The sequence below is a fragment of the Salmo trutta genome, chromosome 19, assembly GCF_901001165.1.
Source record: "Salmo trutta chromosome 19, fSalTru1.1, whole genome shotgun sequence".
In the NCBI taxonomy this organism is placed as follows: domain Eukaryota; kingdom Metazoa; phylum Chordata; class Actinopteri; order Salmoniformes; family Salmonidae; genus Salmo; species Salmo trutta.
The window spans coordinates 18,010,652-18,026,136 of record NC_042975.1 but is presented as its reverse complement, the minus strand read 5'-3'; the positions used below and the strand labels follow the sequence as shown (position 1 = coordinate 18,026,136).

Genomic DNA, 15,485 nt, shown 5'->3' with positions numbered 1-15,485 from the left:
ATTCCAGACTGATGTGGGATTGTTTTTGCAGTCAGTGAACGCTTTTTTTGTGCAAAATAATAATACATTCTGATGATTCAGTTACACAGCATAGTTCCGCGGGTTTCCTGTACAACGTTATATCAGATTCAAATTGTGAGTTATTAGCATGAATCTTTGCCTCATATCGCTGTGTAAAAACCCCACATAGCTCATTGTCCATCCATGGGGATGGGCTGACCTTCACAGTTTCTATTATTATTTGGGCATAGCGATCAACTGTCCTTGTAAAATGTTGTGAAACATACTACTGCATGATTTATGTTGTCTTCAAGGTAGACCAATTCCCAGGGCAAATAATTTAAGTCATCAAGAAAATGTTTACAGTTCCAGTGCCTTGGAAAGTATTCAGACCCCTTGACTCTTTCCACATTTTGTTACATTACAGCCTTATTCTAAAATGGATTAACAAAAAAAAATCCTTAGCAATCTACACACATACACACAATACCCCATAATGACAAAATGAAAACTGGTTTCTAGAAATGTTTGCAAATTGACATAAGTATTCAGACCCTTTGCTATAAGACTCGGAATTGAGCTCAGGTGCATCCTGTTTCCATTGATCATCCTTGAGATGTTTCTACAACTTGATTGGAGTCCACCTGTGGTAAATTCAATTGATTGGACATGATTTGGAAAGGCACACACCTGTCTATATAAGGTCCCACAGTTGACAGTGCATGTCAGAGCAAAAACCAAGCCATTAGGTCGAAGGGCTCTGAGACAGGATTGTGTCCAGGTACATATCTGGGGAAGGGTACCAAAACATTTCCGCAGTATTTCCTTCACCAAGAAGAAAGTGGCCTCAATCATTCTTAAATGGAAGAAGTTTGGAACCACAAATACTCTTCTGAAAGCTGGCCACCCAGCCAAACTGAGCAATTGGGGGAGAAGGGCCTTGGTCAGGGAGGTGACCAAGAACCCAATGGTCACTCTGACAGAGCTCCAGAGTACCTCTGTGGAGATGGGAAAACCTTCCAGAAGGACAACCATCTCTGTAGCACTCCACCAGTACTCCTCAGTAAAAAGGCACATGACAGCCTGCTTGGAGTTTGCCAAAAGGTACCTAATGACTCTCAGACCATGAGAAACAACATTCTGTGGTCTGATGAAACCAAGATTGAACTCTTTGGCCTGAATGCCAAGCGTCAAGTCTGGAGAAAACCTGGCACCATCCCTAAAGTGAAGCACGGTGCTGGTAGCATCATGCTGTGGGGATGTTTTTCAGCTGCAGGGACTGGGAGACTAATCAGGATCGAGGCAAAGCTGAATAGCGCAAAGTACTGTAGAGAGAGATCCTTGATGAAAACCTGCTCCAGAGCACTCAGGACCTCAGACTGGGGCGAAGGTTCACCTGCCAACAGGACAACGACTCTAAGCACACAGCCAAGACAACAAAGGAGTGACTTCGAGCCAAGTCTCTGAATGTCCTTGAGTGGCCCAGCCAGGGCCCGGACTTGAACCCGATCGAACATCTCTGGAGAGACCTGAAAATAGCTGTGCAACAACACTCCCCATCCAATCTAATAGAGGTTGAGAGGATCTGCAGAGAAGAATGGGAAAACTCCCCAAATACAGGTGTGTCAAGCTTGTACCGTCATATCCAAGGGGCTGTAATCACTGCCAAAGGTGGTTCAACAAAGTATTGAGTAAAGGGTTTGAATACTTAACCCTACTTATGTATATTATATTTTTAAATTAGCAAAAATGTATAACCTGTTTTTGCTTTGTTATTATGGGGTATTGTGTGTAGATTGATAGGGGGATAAAAACAATTTAATCAATTTTAGAATAAGGCTGTAACCTAACAACATGTGGAAAAAGTCAAGGGGTCTGAATACTTTCCAAAGGCACTATACAATTCTTATAGCTCCTTTTACCACAATTTTTAGGCGGCTTTTTTGGGACCATTGCTTTATTAGTTATTGCAATACTACTATGATCGGTCCAGCCCAAAGGTACAGATTTAGCCTTTGTACTTTTTTCTGTATTACTGCAAAATATAAAATCAATACATGTTTCTGTTTGGTTACCAAACCTGTTTTTGGATGATCTTCTAGTGGCATTAACCATTTGCATTAGATTTACCCTGTCAGTGATTCTGGCAATCCTGGATTTGCTGCCATCATTCTTGACCTTCCAATTAATATCAAAATCTCAGAGAATGTATAACTCTTTATTTTCATCAGAGGCATGGTCACATACTGTATATCATCCAGGTAAGATACATTTGAACATGGTTGCCTGTACACACACCCCACCAAAATTGGTGGTTGAAATGTTAAATAAACCTGTAGCCATAGCATTTCTCTTCATCCCTCAGTTTAAACGGTAAGTGAATATGTATATATACATGTTGCAACACCACCACCTTGTCTGTTCCTGTCCTTTCTTTGATAATTGCAAATCAACAGAATGCGAAATTCTTGTAGATGCAGTCATTGTGTTTTTAGTGGAATGCAGGATTCAGAAGTCATGGCAAAGAGGGAATGAACTAAAACAGCCAGGGGATAATTTGTGTCTCGGAACAGCTAGCCATTTATGTACATTTTGTCCTCAACCGGTGCAACTCGGTTGCTCTAGCCCCTGTGTTCTTTCATGACAGAATATACAATGAGGGAAAAAAGTATTTGATCCCCTGCTGATTTTGTACATTTGCCCACTGACAAAGAAATTATCAGTCTATAATTTTAATGGTAGGTTTATTTCAACAGTGAGAGACAGAATAACAAAAAAATCCAGAAAAACGCATGTCAAAAATGTTATAAATTGATTTGCATTTTAATGAGGGAAATAAGTATTTGACCCTCTCTCAATCAGAAAGATTTCTGGCTCCCAGGTGTCTTTTATACAGGTAACGAGCTGAGATTAGGAGCACACTCTTAAAGGGAGTGCTCCTAATCTCAGCTTGTTACTTGTATAAAAGACACCTGTCCACAGAAGCAATCAATCACTCAGATTCCAAACTCTCCACCATGGCCAAGACCAAGAGCTCTCCAAGGATGTCAGGGACAAGATTGTAGACCTACACAAGGCTGGAATGGGCTACAAGACCATCGCCAAGCAGCTTGGTGAGAAGGTGACAACAGTCGGTGCGATTATTCGCAAATGGAAGAAACACAAAAGAACTGTCAATCTCCCTCGGCCTGGGGCTCCATGCAAGATCTCACCTCGTGGAGTTGCAATGATCATGAGAATGGTGAGGAATCAGTCCAGAACTACATGGGAGGATCTTGTCAATGATCTCAAGGCAGCTAGGACCATAGTCACTAAGAAAACAATTGGTAACACACTACGCTGTGAAGGACTGAAATCCTGCAGCACCCGCAAGGTCCCCCTGCTCAAGAAAGCACATATACATGCCCGTCTGAAGTTTGCCAATGAACATCTGAATGATTCAGAGGACAACTGGGTGAAAGTGTTGTGGTTAGAGGAGACCAAAATGGAGCTCTTTGGCATCAACTCAACTCGTCGTGTTTGGAGGAGGAGGAATGCTGCCTATGACCCCAAGAACACCATCCCCATCGTTGGAGGTGGAAACATTATGCTTTGGGGGTGTTTTTCTGCTAAGGGGACAGGACAATTTCACCGCATCAAAGGACGATGGACGGGGCCATGTACCGTCAAATCTTGGGTGAGAACCTCCATTGGCATTGAAAATGGGTCGTGGATGGGTATTCCAGCAGGACAATGACCCAAAACACACAGCCAAGGCAACAAAGGAGTGGCTCAAGAAGAAGCACATTAAGGTCCTGGAGTGGCCTAGCCAGTTTCCAGACCTTAATCCCATAGAAAATCTGTGGAGGGAGCTGAAGGTTCGAGTTGCCAAATGTCAGCCTCGAAACCTTAATGACTTGGAGAAGATCTGCAAAGAGGAGTGGGACAAAATCCCTCCTGAGATGTGTGCAAACCTGGTGGCCAACTACAAGAAACGTCTGACCTCTTATTGCCAACAAGGGTTTTGCCACCAAGTACTAAGTCATGTTTTGCAGAGGGGTCAAATACTTATTTCCCTCATTAAAATGCAAATAATTTTATAACATTTTTGACATGCGTTTTTCAGAATTTTTTTTGTTATTCTGTCTCACTGTTCAAATAAACCTACCATTAAAATTATAGCCTGATAATTTCTTTGTCAGTGGGCAAACGTACAAAATCAGCAGGGGATCAAATACTTTTTTCCCTCACTGTAGTACTTGCTTATATCATGGGGAAAGTGGTCATTCATCCCATAGTTAGTTCCTTTTCATTCTCTGTCCCTGCTTTTGACCATTTCATTCTGTTTTGAAATGTTCAAAGCGCACAATAATTGTGTGAGGTCTGCCTCTGAAAGATTTCCCCATTCTATGCACCCTAGAGAAGGTGATTTTCTCCACCCCATCGGGGGGCAGTTTCATCTTTTTAGTCATAAATTCCTTCACACTATACTCTGGTTTGATATTATCGGTCTCAGAAATTCCAGAAAAGAATAGATTGTCTCTCATTCCCCGAGATTGTACACCAAGCAGTGACTCCTTCAGCTTTCTGATCTCCCGATAAATTGTCTCAACTGCATTCTGAATGTTATATATGGTACCTTTAAAATATTCATTCTTCTTCTTCAGTTTGTCTATTTCCTTTTGGCTGAACTCCATACAGGCTGTCAGTTCTGAGATGCTCTGTTGGATTGTCTCTAGCATCTCCAATTTCACAATTTCTTTTGTCGAAAGACTCCAGCACATCCCTGGCACTGTCCATGGCCTCCATGCTGAAAGACTCTCTTTAACTGGTGATGTCAAACGATGGGCGTATGACGGAACTAGCGCGGATACTGCCTTTGTTTCATGTCTGACAGGGCCTGGTAGTGGCGGTCTATAAAGCTTTCTCGCTCCTGGGTTGACTCACACTTCCAGGTTTTGGTTTAAAACATTCCCTACTACACAGTGTATCCTTGTGGATGGCAACATATGTTCATAGATACATCTATATTACTTAGATTGAGCAAACAAGTGTATTTCGCACAGCAAGAGAGAGACCGTACCACTGCTCACGGTCAGTAGTACTATCGGCCAAGATCCACTAGCTAGCGATGCTTAGCCTATCTACGCTAGCTTCGTCCAGAGTGGCTCGTCATGCTTGATGGTTCAGTCTAATAAAAACAGGTGATGGATCAAACAATGTAATGAAGTGCACAAGATAGAACAGAGGCCTATTCCCTCTCTCCTGAGAATTCTTTGTTTTGCATTATTAAAGAAAAATAAAACTTTTTCTGTACTCTGTGTTCTTGGCAGAAATGCATCAATCCTGTAGTTATTTATTGACCATGTATGTCCTGAGTGTCTATTGAGACATGGCCTTTACTTTCACATATGGATACATGCCAGGGAAAAACACCCATCAATGTCTTCTTCTGGGAATTAAAGAAAACTGGAGTCTCTTTAAATGTTTTCTCAACTCCATTCAACTGCTTATCTTACCAGTCTTTTCTAGTGTGTTAACTTTTGCACTAAAAATAGTGCGTGGAGGATGTCAAAATGTACGTGAAGTAGGTATTTAGTCTGTTACAAGAAAGTCATAGAGGTGAAATTTCCCCACCACCAAAGAAAAAAAGCAGAGTTTTAAAAGGCTCTGCTGCTGCATTTGAGTGTTTTTGCCTTTTTGGCATGCATTCCAGTTATGTTAAGTGATGACAAGCACCCTAATGGGACCGAATACTCTTCAAATCCTCAAAACCTTGCAGAAATCCCAACAGTGAAAAAAATACAAATGTTTTTTTGTGTTCTGGTGAAGACCGCCCTAAAAAGTGAGGCCATCCACAAGCCCCGAGGGAGCCTCTCTAGCACTCTCTCTCCCAGGGAGTCTCTCTCTGATGCTAGCCCAGCCGCTGCTCCAAGGCTTTGAGAGGAAGCCAAAGGAGTCGCCTGGAGCTCCCTGGACTGGGGCTTCGCTAGTCCGCTGCCAGGTACCAGAGCAGAGGAAGCCTGCTGCCTACTATGACACCTGGGGTTTCATGTAGAGCCTTGCACTGACTGTGACAGCTGGAGCAGCTGAAATCCCAGAGGAAGTCACTAACCAAAGGCCTAATCTGGCATCTCAGATTGGCATGTTTGATAGGGAGAAACTGGGGTGAAAGAGGGAGGTACTGCTTGAACTTAAAACTACAGATTTTCGTTTTCCATTGCAAAAAAAAAAATGATAGTGTGCCCTGCTGAACATGACCCCAGTGTGTTACCCCTGTGACTTAAATTATTTCCTTGGGGAATAGAAGGGATTGGAACAAGAACAAGGGGTTATTCTCAGATCAGCCAGCTGGTTCTCTTTGAGGAGAAAAGGGTATGTGGAAGAGGGCAAAGTAAGTGTCTGACCTGACTCTCCTTGTCTGGCATTTCCCCCAAGCCAGCCAATGTGGATCTGGCTGGGTATATTGGACCTACTTATCCTGAAAGGACAATTACGAGCAAGTTGGAAAAGGAAAATGGCCACTTCAACTTTGAGTGGAGAGGGAAAAGATAGCAGAGCTCTGTAACTTTTCCCCCACCTTGTTGATTTGGATGGAGATGCTGTTTGTTTGGGTTGGAAAGCATGCAGTCTTCAGTAAATAATCCTGATTTCAGACATTCCTCTTGAGCCACCTGAGCCACTGCATTCAGACATCCTGTCTGGCCTATTGCAGACCAAGCCATGATACAATGGCATGCAGTAGGTCACAGGAAATCCATTTGAGATCATTAACTAGTAAATGTCACAAAGAATTTGGGTGAGCAACAGAGGGGAAGAGATATCTGAAATGTCTACAGATGTTTCCTGCTTTGTCCTAGAGCCCAGTGAATGAGCTACTGAAACCTAAAAGTAATCTTCAAGAGGAAGTGGCGATTATTTAAACAAAACACAGTGAGGGAAAATGCTTTGAGTCTCAGACATGAAGAGATTTCCCTTCTTGGGGGATTTGACTGTGTGTGGATTTTAATGTGTGCGTGTGCATGCACATGTGTTTTTGTGTGGGTTTGAGTGTGTGCATAAGCAAGTGCATGCATGTGTGTGTTTTCCTGTGTGTGTGTGTGTGTGTGTGTGTGTGTGTGTGTGTGTGTGTGTGTGTGTGTGTGTGTGTGTGTGTGTGTGTGTGTGTGTGTGTGTGTTTGTGAGTGCGTGAGCCTGTGCATGCACATGTGTTTTTGTCTGTGTTTTTGTGTGTGTGTGTTGACCTGTGTGTGTACTGTAGAGCTGCTGTAAGGACAGACTAAAGGCTTCGTCTGGATCCAGAGTAAAGTGGACAGCAACAGATGCTACCAGCAGCTTGTTGTCAGGGGATATACCCTTCACATGACCACAGAGTGGCAAGAAGCAGAGAACACATACACACCGACAGAGCCAAAACAAGCTGCCAGTGATCCCCCTGCGAGCCTCTGGTACATGTTTAGCTATGAGCCTGGAGTGTTGTCTGTGTGTGTTTGAGATAGAGAAAGGCTATCAACCACCTTGATCAAAATATAACCATGTAGCATCATGGATGTCCGTGGAGCCTACTTTATGTTACCGTTCTAGATATCTGAAATAGGAAAAGAGAGAGCTGCTGAGCTCTAAAAGTCCTCCTCATCTTTTATCTGAAATAGGGGGGGGGGGGGGGGGGGGAATTATGGTCCCATTTACAGGCTGGGTTTAAAGCAGAATAAATTGCAAACATCTGACTATTTAACAAGAAACATAGCATTTATTCCCTGTCATTTGCAAAGTTAGTTAGAGACCAGCTACCTACTATATTGCCATGTATGGATCGAAATATGTACTGCTATTGAGCCCCGGACCTAGGTACTTAAATGGAATTGCTCCAATGACTACCAAGCAATACAAATGTGAGTGTCAACACTACATGTACTATTTCGACAAGCATTACGACAAGGATATAGTTTTAACTTGACAACATGGGGTAACAGCTTAATAGCACAGATTGGTAATGAATTAACAACTGATATAACTAATTAACCTATGAGATGTTGATCCATGCTTGGGGTGGTTCTGGTTGTGTGTGTGTGTGTGTGTGTTTTACATTGGTTAACCCTAAACCATGGAAACAATATCCCGTTGAATGACAAACATCATCATGGATGCTCACCTTGGCTTTGTTGATGGTACAGTGCAAAGCGTTGTTTTCCTGGTCATACAGTAAACTGAAGTCCAGGGTCCCCAACGTAGCTTTAGGAGAGAGAGAGAGAGCGAGAGGAGAACATTTTTTATAGATATCAGAGCAGAGATGGCTTCAACTACACACTATGGAAGAAAGAGAGAAAGAGGAGACTACAACAGAAATCAGACGACAGAGTGGAGATGCCTTGAACTGCTTGCTTCAAACACACCACAACTGTGTTTAACCTCACTTCATACAGGCCTGTCTCCCAATATAGAGTAGAACATATTTCATGCCTGATCTACTCCATAGGGTCCATCTGGAGTATAAACTCTTCCAAATGTTTCATTAACTACATGATCATACAAAATAATCCTTTCATTAGCCCCATAAAGGCCTGTTCCACAGCATGGCCCAACACCTAAAACAGCATTACATTGTGCCACTTCCTGTCAGCTAGACCGTTAGTCCAAGACCTTGATACCGCCTTTGTTTGTCTTCTCGCTGGCATCTGGAGGGTGCATTAATTCAATAAACATTGCAACACGTTTGCCCATGGAGGTTGTGTGTGTGCGCGTGATGCTACGTAGAAAGGCAACAGAGGACACCAGAGGGATTAAACCAGGTTTGTTTTCGATTATCGAGATTGGCACCCTGGCCGTGACTTCAATCTCTAATACATTTATGAGATGCTGGGGGGACGGCATTCAGCGGAGGCTTGTGCTCTTTTTTTCCTGTGGAATTGCCTCTCAAATTTGTTTTTCCTCCTACTGTCCCTTCATCACCCCCACCAACAATGTTCTTCCCCTTCGTTGCCTCGCAGCACGTAGCTTGTATCAAATCCATTACGCAATGTCGTGTCATTATTTCTGTGCTCTAAAAAGGAACATATCCCTGCAGGCAGCATTTTCCCAGCAGCAATCACGCAGAGAGGGGGAGAGGGAGCAAAAATTGGCAGGTAATAAAGCCATTATGCAAAATTCATGGAGGCATGCAACTGTATGGATCTGGCTGATACACTCCTCCCGTATCTATTCCCATCTATTCAATGGCTAAACATGTCTCTCTCTCTCTCGAACTAAAAGTGCTCTGTGCTTTTGGTTTTCGTATTGCAAAGCTATCAATTGGTTTCCTCAAAGGCTTGAAAATCCTGGGGCAAAAACATGTTTCCGTACTATAACGGACCGTCTGTATTCTATTGCAGGGGAAATACGGTAAGCCAATACATACAATATGGCCGGAGCCACAGGTTGTCTCGCCACAGCATGGCTTTCAGCTGTCTGATGACCGTTTGACCTCTCAGGTCATTAGATGTGTTAGTACCTCAATGTTCTGCAGTTTTATGTGTTTCACATCCATGGGTGGCTTTCCTGGTACGTATAACTGTAAGGGTAGAGTACCTACTGCTCTAGTTTGGCAGCTTGTGTTATATCACTTGCAACCTCTACACTGCAAAGTGGTGTAGCAGCAACCTACAAATAGGAAGAGAAGGAGCACAGTGACCTACAGACCAACTAACAAACAACGAATGACATCACAGGAAGAGAAGAAGCAGCACAGTAAACTACAGACCAACAAACAAACAATGAATGACATCACAGGAAGAGGAGAAGCAGCACAGTAACCTACAGACCAACAACAAGCAGGAAGTCTCTCAATGTGCATGCAGATATAGCCAGTCAAAAACATAACAGACAGCTGATCGAATCCATGTCCGCAGAAAGTTCACTGCAACAAAGCATTGAAAGGCTCATTGGAGTGATGTTAAGAAAATCATTTTCGCCGCATAAATTATAACTCTGGCTGTGGGGACAGCCGGTAATTAAGGGAAATGTCAATAATACAAAGCGCGGGCCTTTTGGAGCGGGAGCCAGACAAGAGGAGTCATTTTAATATAACACAGTCTAATTCATCAGCACTGACTGGCAGCAGCCTTGGCTTGGTGCAGCCGTCCATCCCCATCTTACACAGCATTTTTCTTTGATTCCATAAACGGTGCCCAACGTTTAGGCCTACCGCTTTGTGATTAACCTTAGCGTGCCGGCCTAGTCTACAGTGCCGTAGAAAACTTTGAATCTTTCTCCCCGTTGTGCATATTAGAAAGCACTTTGTGGGTGCATTAGTGGGCTAGGAGAGCCAGGCTATCGCCTCGTTTTTCTTTTGTCGGGGCACTCAGTGGCTGCCGAGAGAGAGATGTACACGTAAATGCCAAAGTTAGATGTATGTGTGTATTCAAGTTTGTTTATTTGTCATATATACATGATATACAGTACATGGAGTACATGCTCCCTTGCAGGTTCACCACATGACAATGCAACAACTATAGGAAAGTAAGTTAATAAGAATAATAACAATAAAAGCTCAATTAATAAAAATAGGACACAAATTGCCTTTCTCTCAGAGAGAAAGAGAGCGAGAGATGGCACTAGCCGCCTAATGCCGCTGGTGTGTGTGTGTGTGTGTTAGTCTTGCCTGATGAGCCGAAAGCTTCATTAAAAGCTTTCGGGGCGCCGCACAACATTAAATCCCTTCCCGCGCATTTCCTGGTGACGCACAGATCGAGGCTTCTCAACGGTTACCTACATTTGGAAGCACATTAAGAGACGGTGTCAGAGAGCCCATCAAGCAAATGAGCACTCCTCTCCTCTCGGCCAAAAACAGCAACAGCAGACAAAGCGTTTCATTATGTGGTTGACAAAAGGGCCACCATTGCTCAGGCGCGGCCCACATTGGGGCCTCTGAGTACTTAATCAAAGCTCATCTAGTTCAATTAAAATGAATAAAATCTTAATTAAGGCTGTGGGTATCGTCTAAATGGGCCTCTTCACTGGGCCTAAGCGTCTGGACAAGTCCTCCTCGATCGTCCCTAAACACAACCCTATTACCATAATCATATTTCCATTGTGCCCCACAGAAGTCAGGTGGTAAACAACCCGGTTATCTCCATGGTGATCAAGGAGGGCAAGAAAAAAAGAGAAAAGAAACAGGCCTCTTGTTGTTGTTGGTGGCGAACGGTTCGCAGGAATCCTAGGACATGCCGGCGGGCATTACTGTAAAACTGATGATAAAATGTCAAAGCCATAAAAGCTCAAAGAGAGAAAGGAAATGTTTGGATTCGAGTAGCCAGGGTGCAGGGAAGAGCAATATTATACCTGACCCAGAATCTTTTAGTCCACTCCTGGGGTCGGTGGCATTATCAAATGCAGAAAACGATTCCTTGCCTTGACAGAAACCACAATCGTACTGCGCTTCATATCAAATGGGTGACTAAGGCTTAAAGTGAATGAAACTATGGAAATCAGGATGTGATACTGTACGGTTGGAGGCAATAATAACGCTAATAGACCTGTGCTGTCTGATGTGAAAGAAAGACAGTGTCATTAATACAAGTGTCATTAATGCAAGATGTAAAGAGTATGTCTGGACACTCAAGGTACAATAGTGTAAATCATTGTCTTATAAACAAATAGAATGGCAACAGTATTTTCAGTGCATTTGGAAAGTATTCACATCCCTTCCATTTTTCCACATTTTGTTATGTTACAGCCTTATTCTAAAATGGATTAAATAATATAAATTCCTCATCAATCTACAAACAATAACCCATAATGACAAAGCGAAAACAGGTGTAAAAAAATATATATATATATATACCTTATTTACATAAGTATTCAGACCCTTTGTTATGAGACTCGAAATTGAGCTCAGGTGCACTCTTTTTCCATTGCTCACCCTTGAGATGTTTCTACAACTTGACTGGAGTCCACCTGTGGTAAATCCAAATGATTGGACATGATTTGGAAAGACACACACCTGTCTATATAGGGTCCCACAACTGACAGAGCATGTCAGAGCAAAAACCAAGCCATGAAGGTGAAGGAATTGTCCGTAGAGCTCTGAGACAGGACTGTGTCGAAGCACAGATCTGGGGAAGGGAACAAAACAATTTCTGCAGCATTGAAGGTCCAAGAACACAGTGGCGTCCGTCATTCTTAAATGGAAGAAGTTTGGAACCACCAAGACTCTTCCTAGAGCTGGCCACCTGGCCAATCTGAGCAATCGGGGAGAAAGGCCTTGGTCAGGGAGTTGACCAAGAACCCAATGGTCACTCTGACAGAGCACCAGAGTTCCTCTGTGGAGATGGGAGAACCTTCCAGAAAGACAACCATCCATGCAGCACTCCACCAATCAGGCCTTTATGGCAGAGTGGCCAGACGAAAGTCACTCCTCAGTAAAAGGCACATAACAGTCCGCTTGGAGTTTGCCAAAAGGCACCTGAAGGACTCTCAGATCATGAGGCACAAGATTATGTGTTCTGATGTAACCAAGACCAAGAACTCTTTGGCCTGAATGCCAAGCGTCACGTCTGGAGGAAACCTGGCACCATCCCTACGGTGAAGCACGGTGGTGGCAGCATCATGCTGTGGGGATGTTTTTCAGTGGCAGGGACTGGGAGACTAGTCAGGGTCGAGGGAAAGATGAACGGAGAAAAGTACAGAGGTCCTTGATGAAAACCTGCTCCAGAGTGCTCAGGACCTCAGACTGGGGCGAAGGTTCACCTGCCAACAGGACAACAACCCTAAGCACACAGCCAAGACAATGCAGGAGTGGCTTCGGGACAAGTCTCTGAATGTCTTTGAGTGGCCCAGCCAGAGCCCGGACTTGAACCCGATCGAACATCTCTGGAGAGACCTGAAAATAGCTGTGCAGCGACGCTCTCCATCCAACCAGACAGAGCTTGAGAGGCTCTGCAGAGAAGAATGGGAGAAAGTCCCCAAATACAGGTGTGCCAAGCTCGTAGCGTCATACCCAAGAAGACTCGAGGCTGTAATCGCTGCCAAAGGTGCTTCAACAAAGTACTGAGTAAAGGGTTTAAGTACTTATGTACAGTTGAAATTGGAAGTTTACAAACACTTAGGTTGGAGTGATTAAAACTCGTTTTTCAACCACTCCACAAATTTCTTAACAAACTGTAGTTTTGGCAAGTCGGTAAGAACATCTACTGTGTGCATGACACAATTTTTCCAACAATTGTTTACAGACAGATTATTTCACTGTATCACAATTCCAGTGGGTCAGAAGTTTACATAAATTAAGTTGACTGTGCCAATAAACAGCTTGGAAAATTCCAGAAAATGATGTCATGGCTTTAGAAGCTTCTGATAGGCTAATTGACATAATTTGAATCAATTGGAATTGTCCCTGTGGATGTATATCAAGGCTTACCTTCAAACTCAGTGCCTCTTTGCTTGACATCATGGGAAAATCAAAAGAAATCAGCCAAGACCTCAGGAAAAAAATTGTAGACCTCCATAAGTCTGGTTCACCATTGGGAGCAATTCCAAACGCCTGAAGCTACCACGTTCATCTGTACAAACAATAGTACGCAAGTATAAACACCATGGGACCACACAGCCGTCATACCGCTCAGGAAGGAGACGCTTTGTCTCCTAGAGATGAACGTACCTAGGTGCAATAAGTGCAAATCAATCCCAGAACAACAGCAAAGGAACTTGTGAAGATGCTAGAGGAAACAGGTTCAAAAGTATCAATATCCACAGTAAAACGAGTCCAATATCGACATAACCTGAAAGGTCGCTTAGCAAGGAAGAAGCCACTGCTCCAAAACTGCCATAAAAAAAGCCAGATTACAGATTGCAACTGCACATGGGGACAAAGATCGTACTTTTTGGAGAAATATCCTCTGATCTGATGAAACAAAAATAGAACTGTTTGGCCGTAATGACCATTGCTATGTTTGGAGGAAGAAGGGGGAGGCTTGAAAGTCGAAGAACACAATCCCAACCGTGAAGCACGGGGGTGGCAGCATCATGTTGTGGGGGTGCTTTGCTGCAGGAGGGACTGGTGCACGTCGCAAAATAGATGGCATCATGAGGTAGGAAAATTATGTGGATATAATGAAGCAACATCTCAAGACATCTGTCAGGAAGTTAAAGCTTGGTCGCAAATGGGTCTTCCAAATGGACAATGACCCCCAAGCATACTTCCAAAGTTGTGGCAAACTGGCTTAAGGACAACAAAGTCAAGGAGTGGCCATCATAAAGGCCTGATCTCAATCCTACAGATAATTTGTGGGCAGAACTGAAAAAGCGTGTGCGAGCAAGGAGGCTACGCAAAACATTTGACCCAAGTTAAACAATTGAAAGGCAATGCTACTGTCACGTCCTGACCAGCAGATGGAGCTATTGTTTTAGTGTTGGGGTCAGGACGTGGCAGTTTTTGTGTATGTGAATGTTTGATTGTTGATTTGGGACTTCCAATTGAAGGCAGGTGTGTTGAGTTGCCTTTGATTGGAAGTCCTATATAGGTGTGTGTGTTTTTCTTTGGGGTTGTGGGTGGTTGTTTTGCACTGCGTTTTTTAGCCTGCAAACTGTTGCGTTTATTGTTTCCTGTGGATGCTTTACTCCTTTTGTTGGGTAATTAAAAATGAGTATTCACATACCTGCTGCGCCTTGGTTCATTTCAGAAGACAGCTGTTACAGCTACCAAATACTAATTGAGTATGTAAACTTCTGACCCACTGGGAATGTGATGAAAGAAACAAAAGCTAAAATAAATCATTCTCAACTATTATTCTGACATTTCAAATTCTTAAAATAAAGTGGTGATCCGAACTGACCTAAGACAGGGAATTTTTACTAGGATTAAATGTCAGGAATTGTGAAACACCTTAGCCAAATACATTTAAACTCAGTTTATGTAAACTTCCGACTTCAAGTGTAAATGTAATATTTAAGTTTTTTATTTTTAATACATTTGCAAAAATGTATGAAAACCTGTTTTTGCTTTGCCATCATGGGGTATTGTGTGTAGATTGATGAGGGGAAAAATAATTGTATTCATTTTAGAATAAGGCTGTAATGTAACAATATGTGGAAAAAGTCTAGGGGTACGAATACTTTCCGAATGCACTTTATATCTATCAATCACAGTGTGCTCCAAAAGTATTGGGACAGTGTTTATCCATAATCATGGTAGCATCCACATTAATGTAGAAGTTTTTTGAAAATTATTCTATTCTTATTTACAAAAATTACAAGTACAAAAAGTGCTGCAATTTCTAAACGGTTCACCCGATATGGATGGCAATACCCTCATATTAAACCTGACAGTCTGCACTTTAACTTCATAGTCATGATCTAATTTCAAATCCATTGTGCTAGAGTACAGAGCCAAAACAAACCAAAGGTTCTCAACTATCCCAAAACTTTTGGAGCTCACTGTATTTCTAATTATAAATTCCAACATTTACAATTGCATGCAGACCGTATCTCACAAGTGAAAGGCCTGTCATTGGAATAGCATCATTACATGATTATCT

The 15,485-nt window shown here is 42.8% G+C and overlaps 1 protein-coding gene across 2 annotated transcripts in view; it reads right to left on the bottom strand.

The window, feature by feature from the left end:
* The window catches only part of LOC115154074 (double C2-like domain-containing protein beta), a 191,430-nt gene that overhangs the window by 96,594 nt on the left and 79,351 nt on the right, over positions 1-15,485 (bottom strand). For both annotated transcript variants that reach the window (XM_029699931.1, XM_029699932.1), the window contains exon 2: positions 8,132-8,211. In XM_029699931.1, the coding sequence (XP_029555791.1) occupies positions 8,132-8,211 (80 nt within the window). The remainder of the gene's footprint in view (positions 1-8,131; positions 8,212-15,485) is intronic.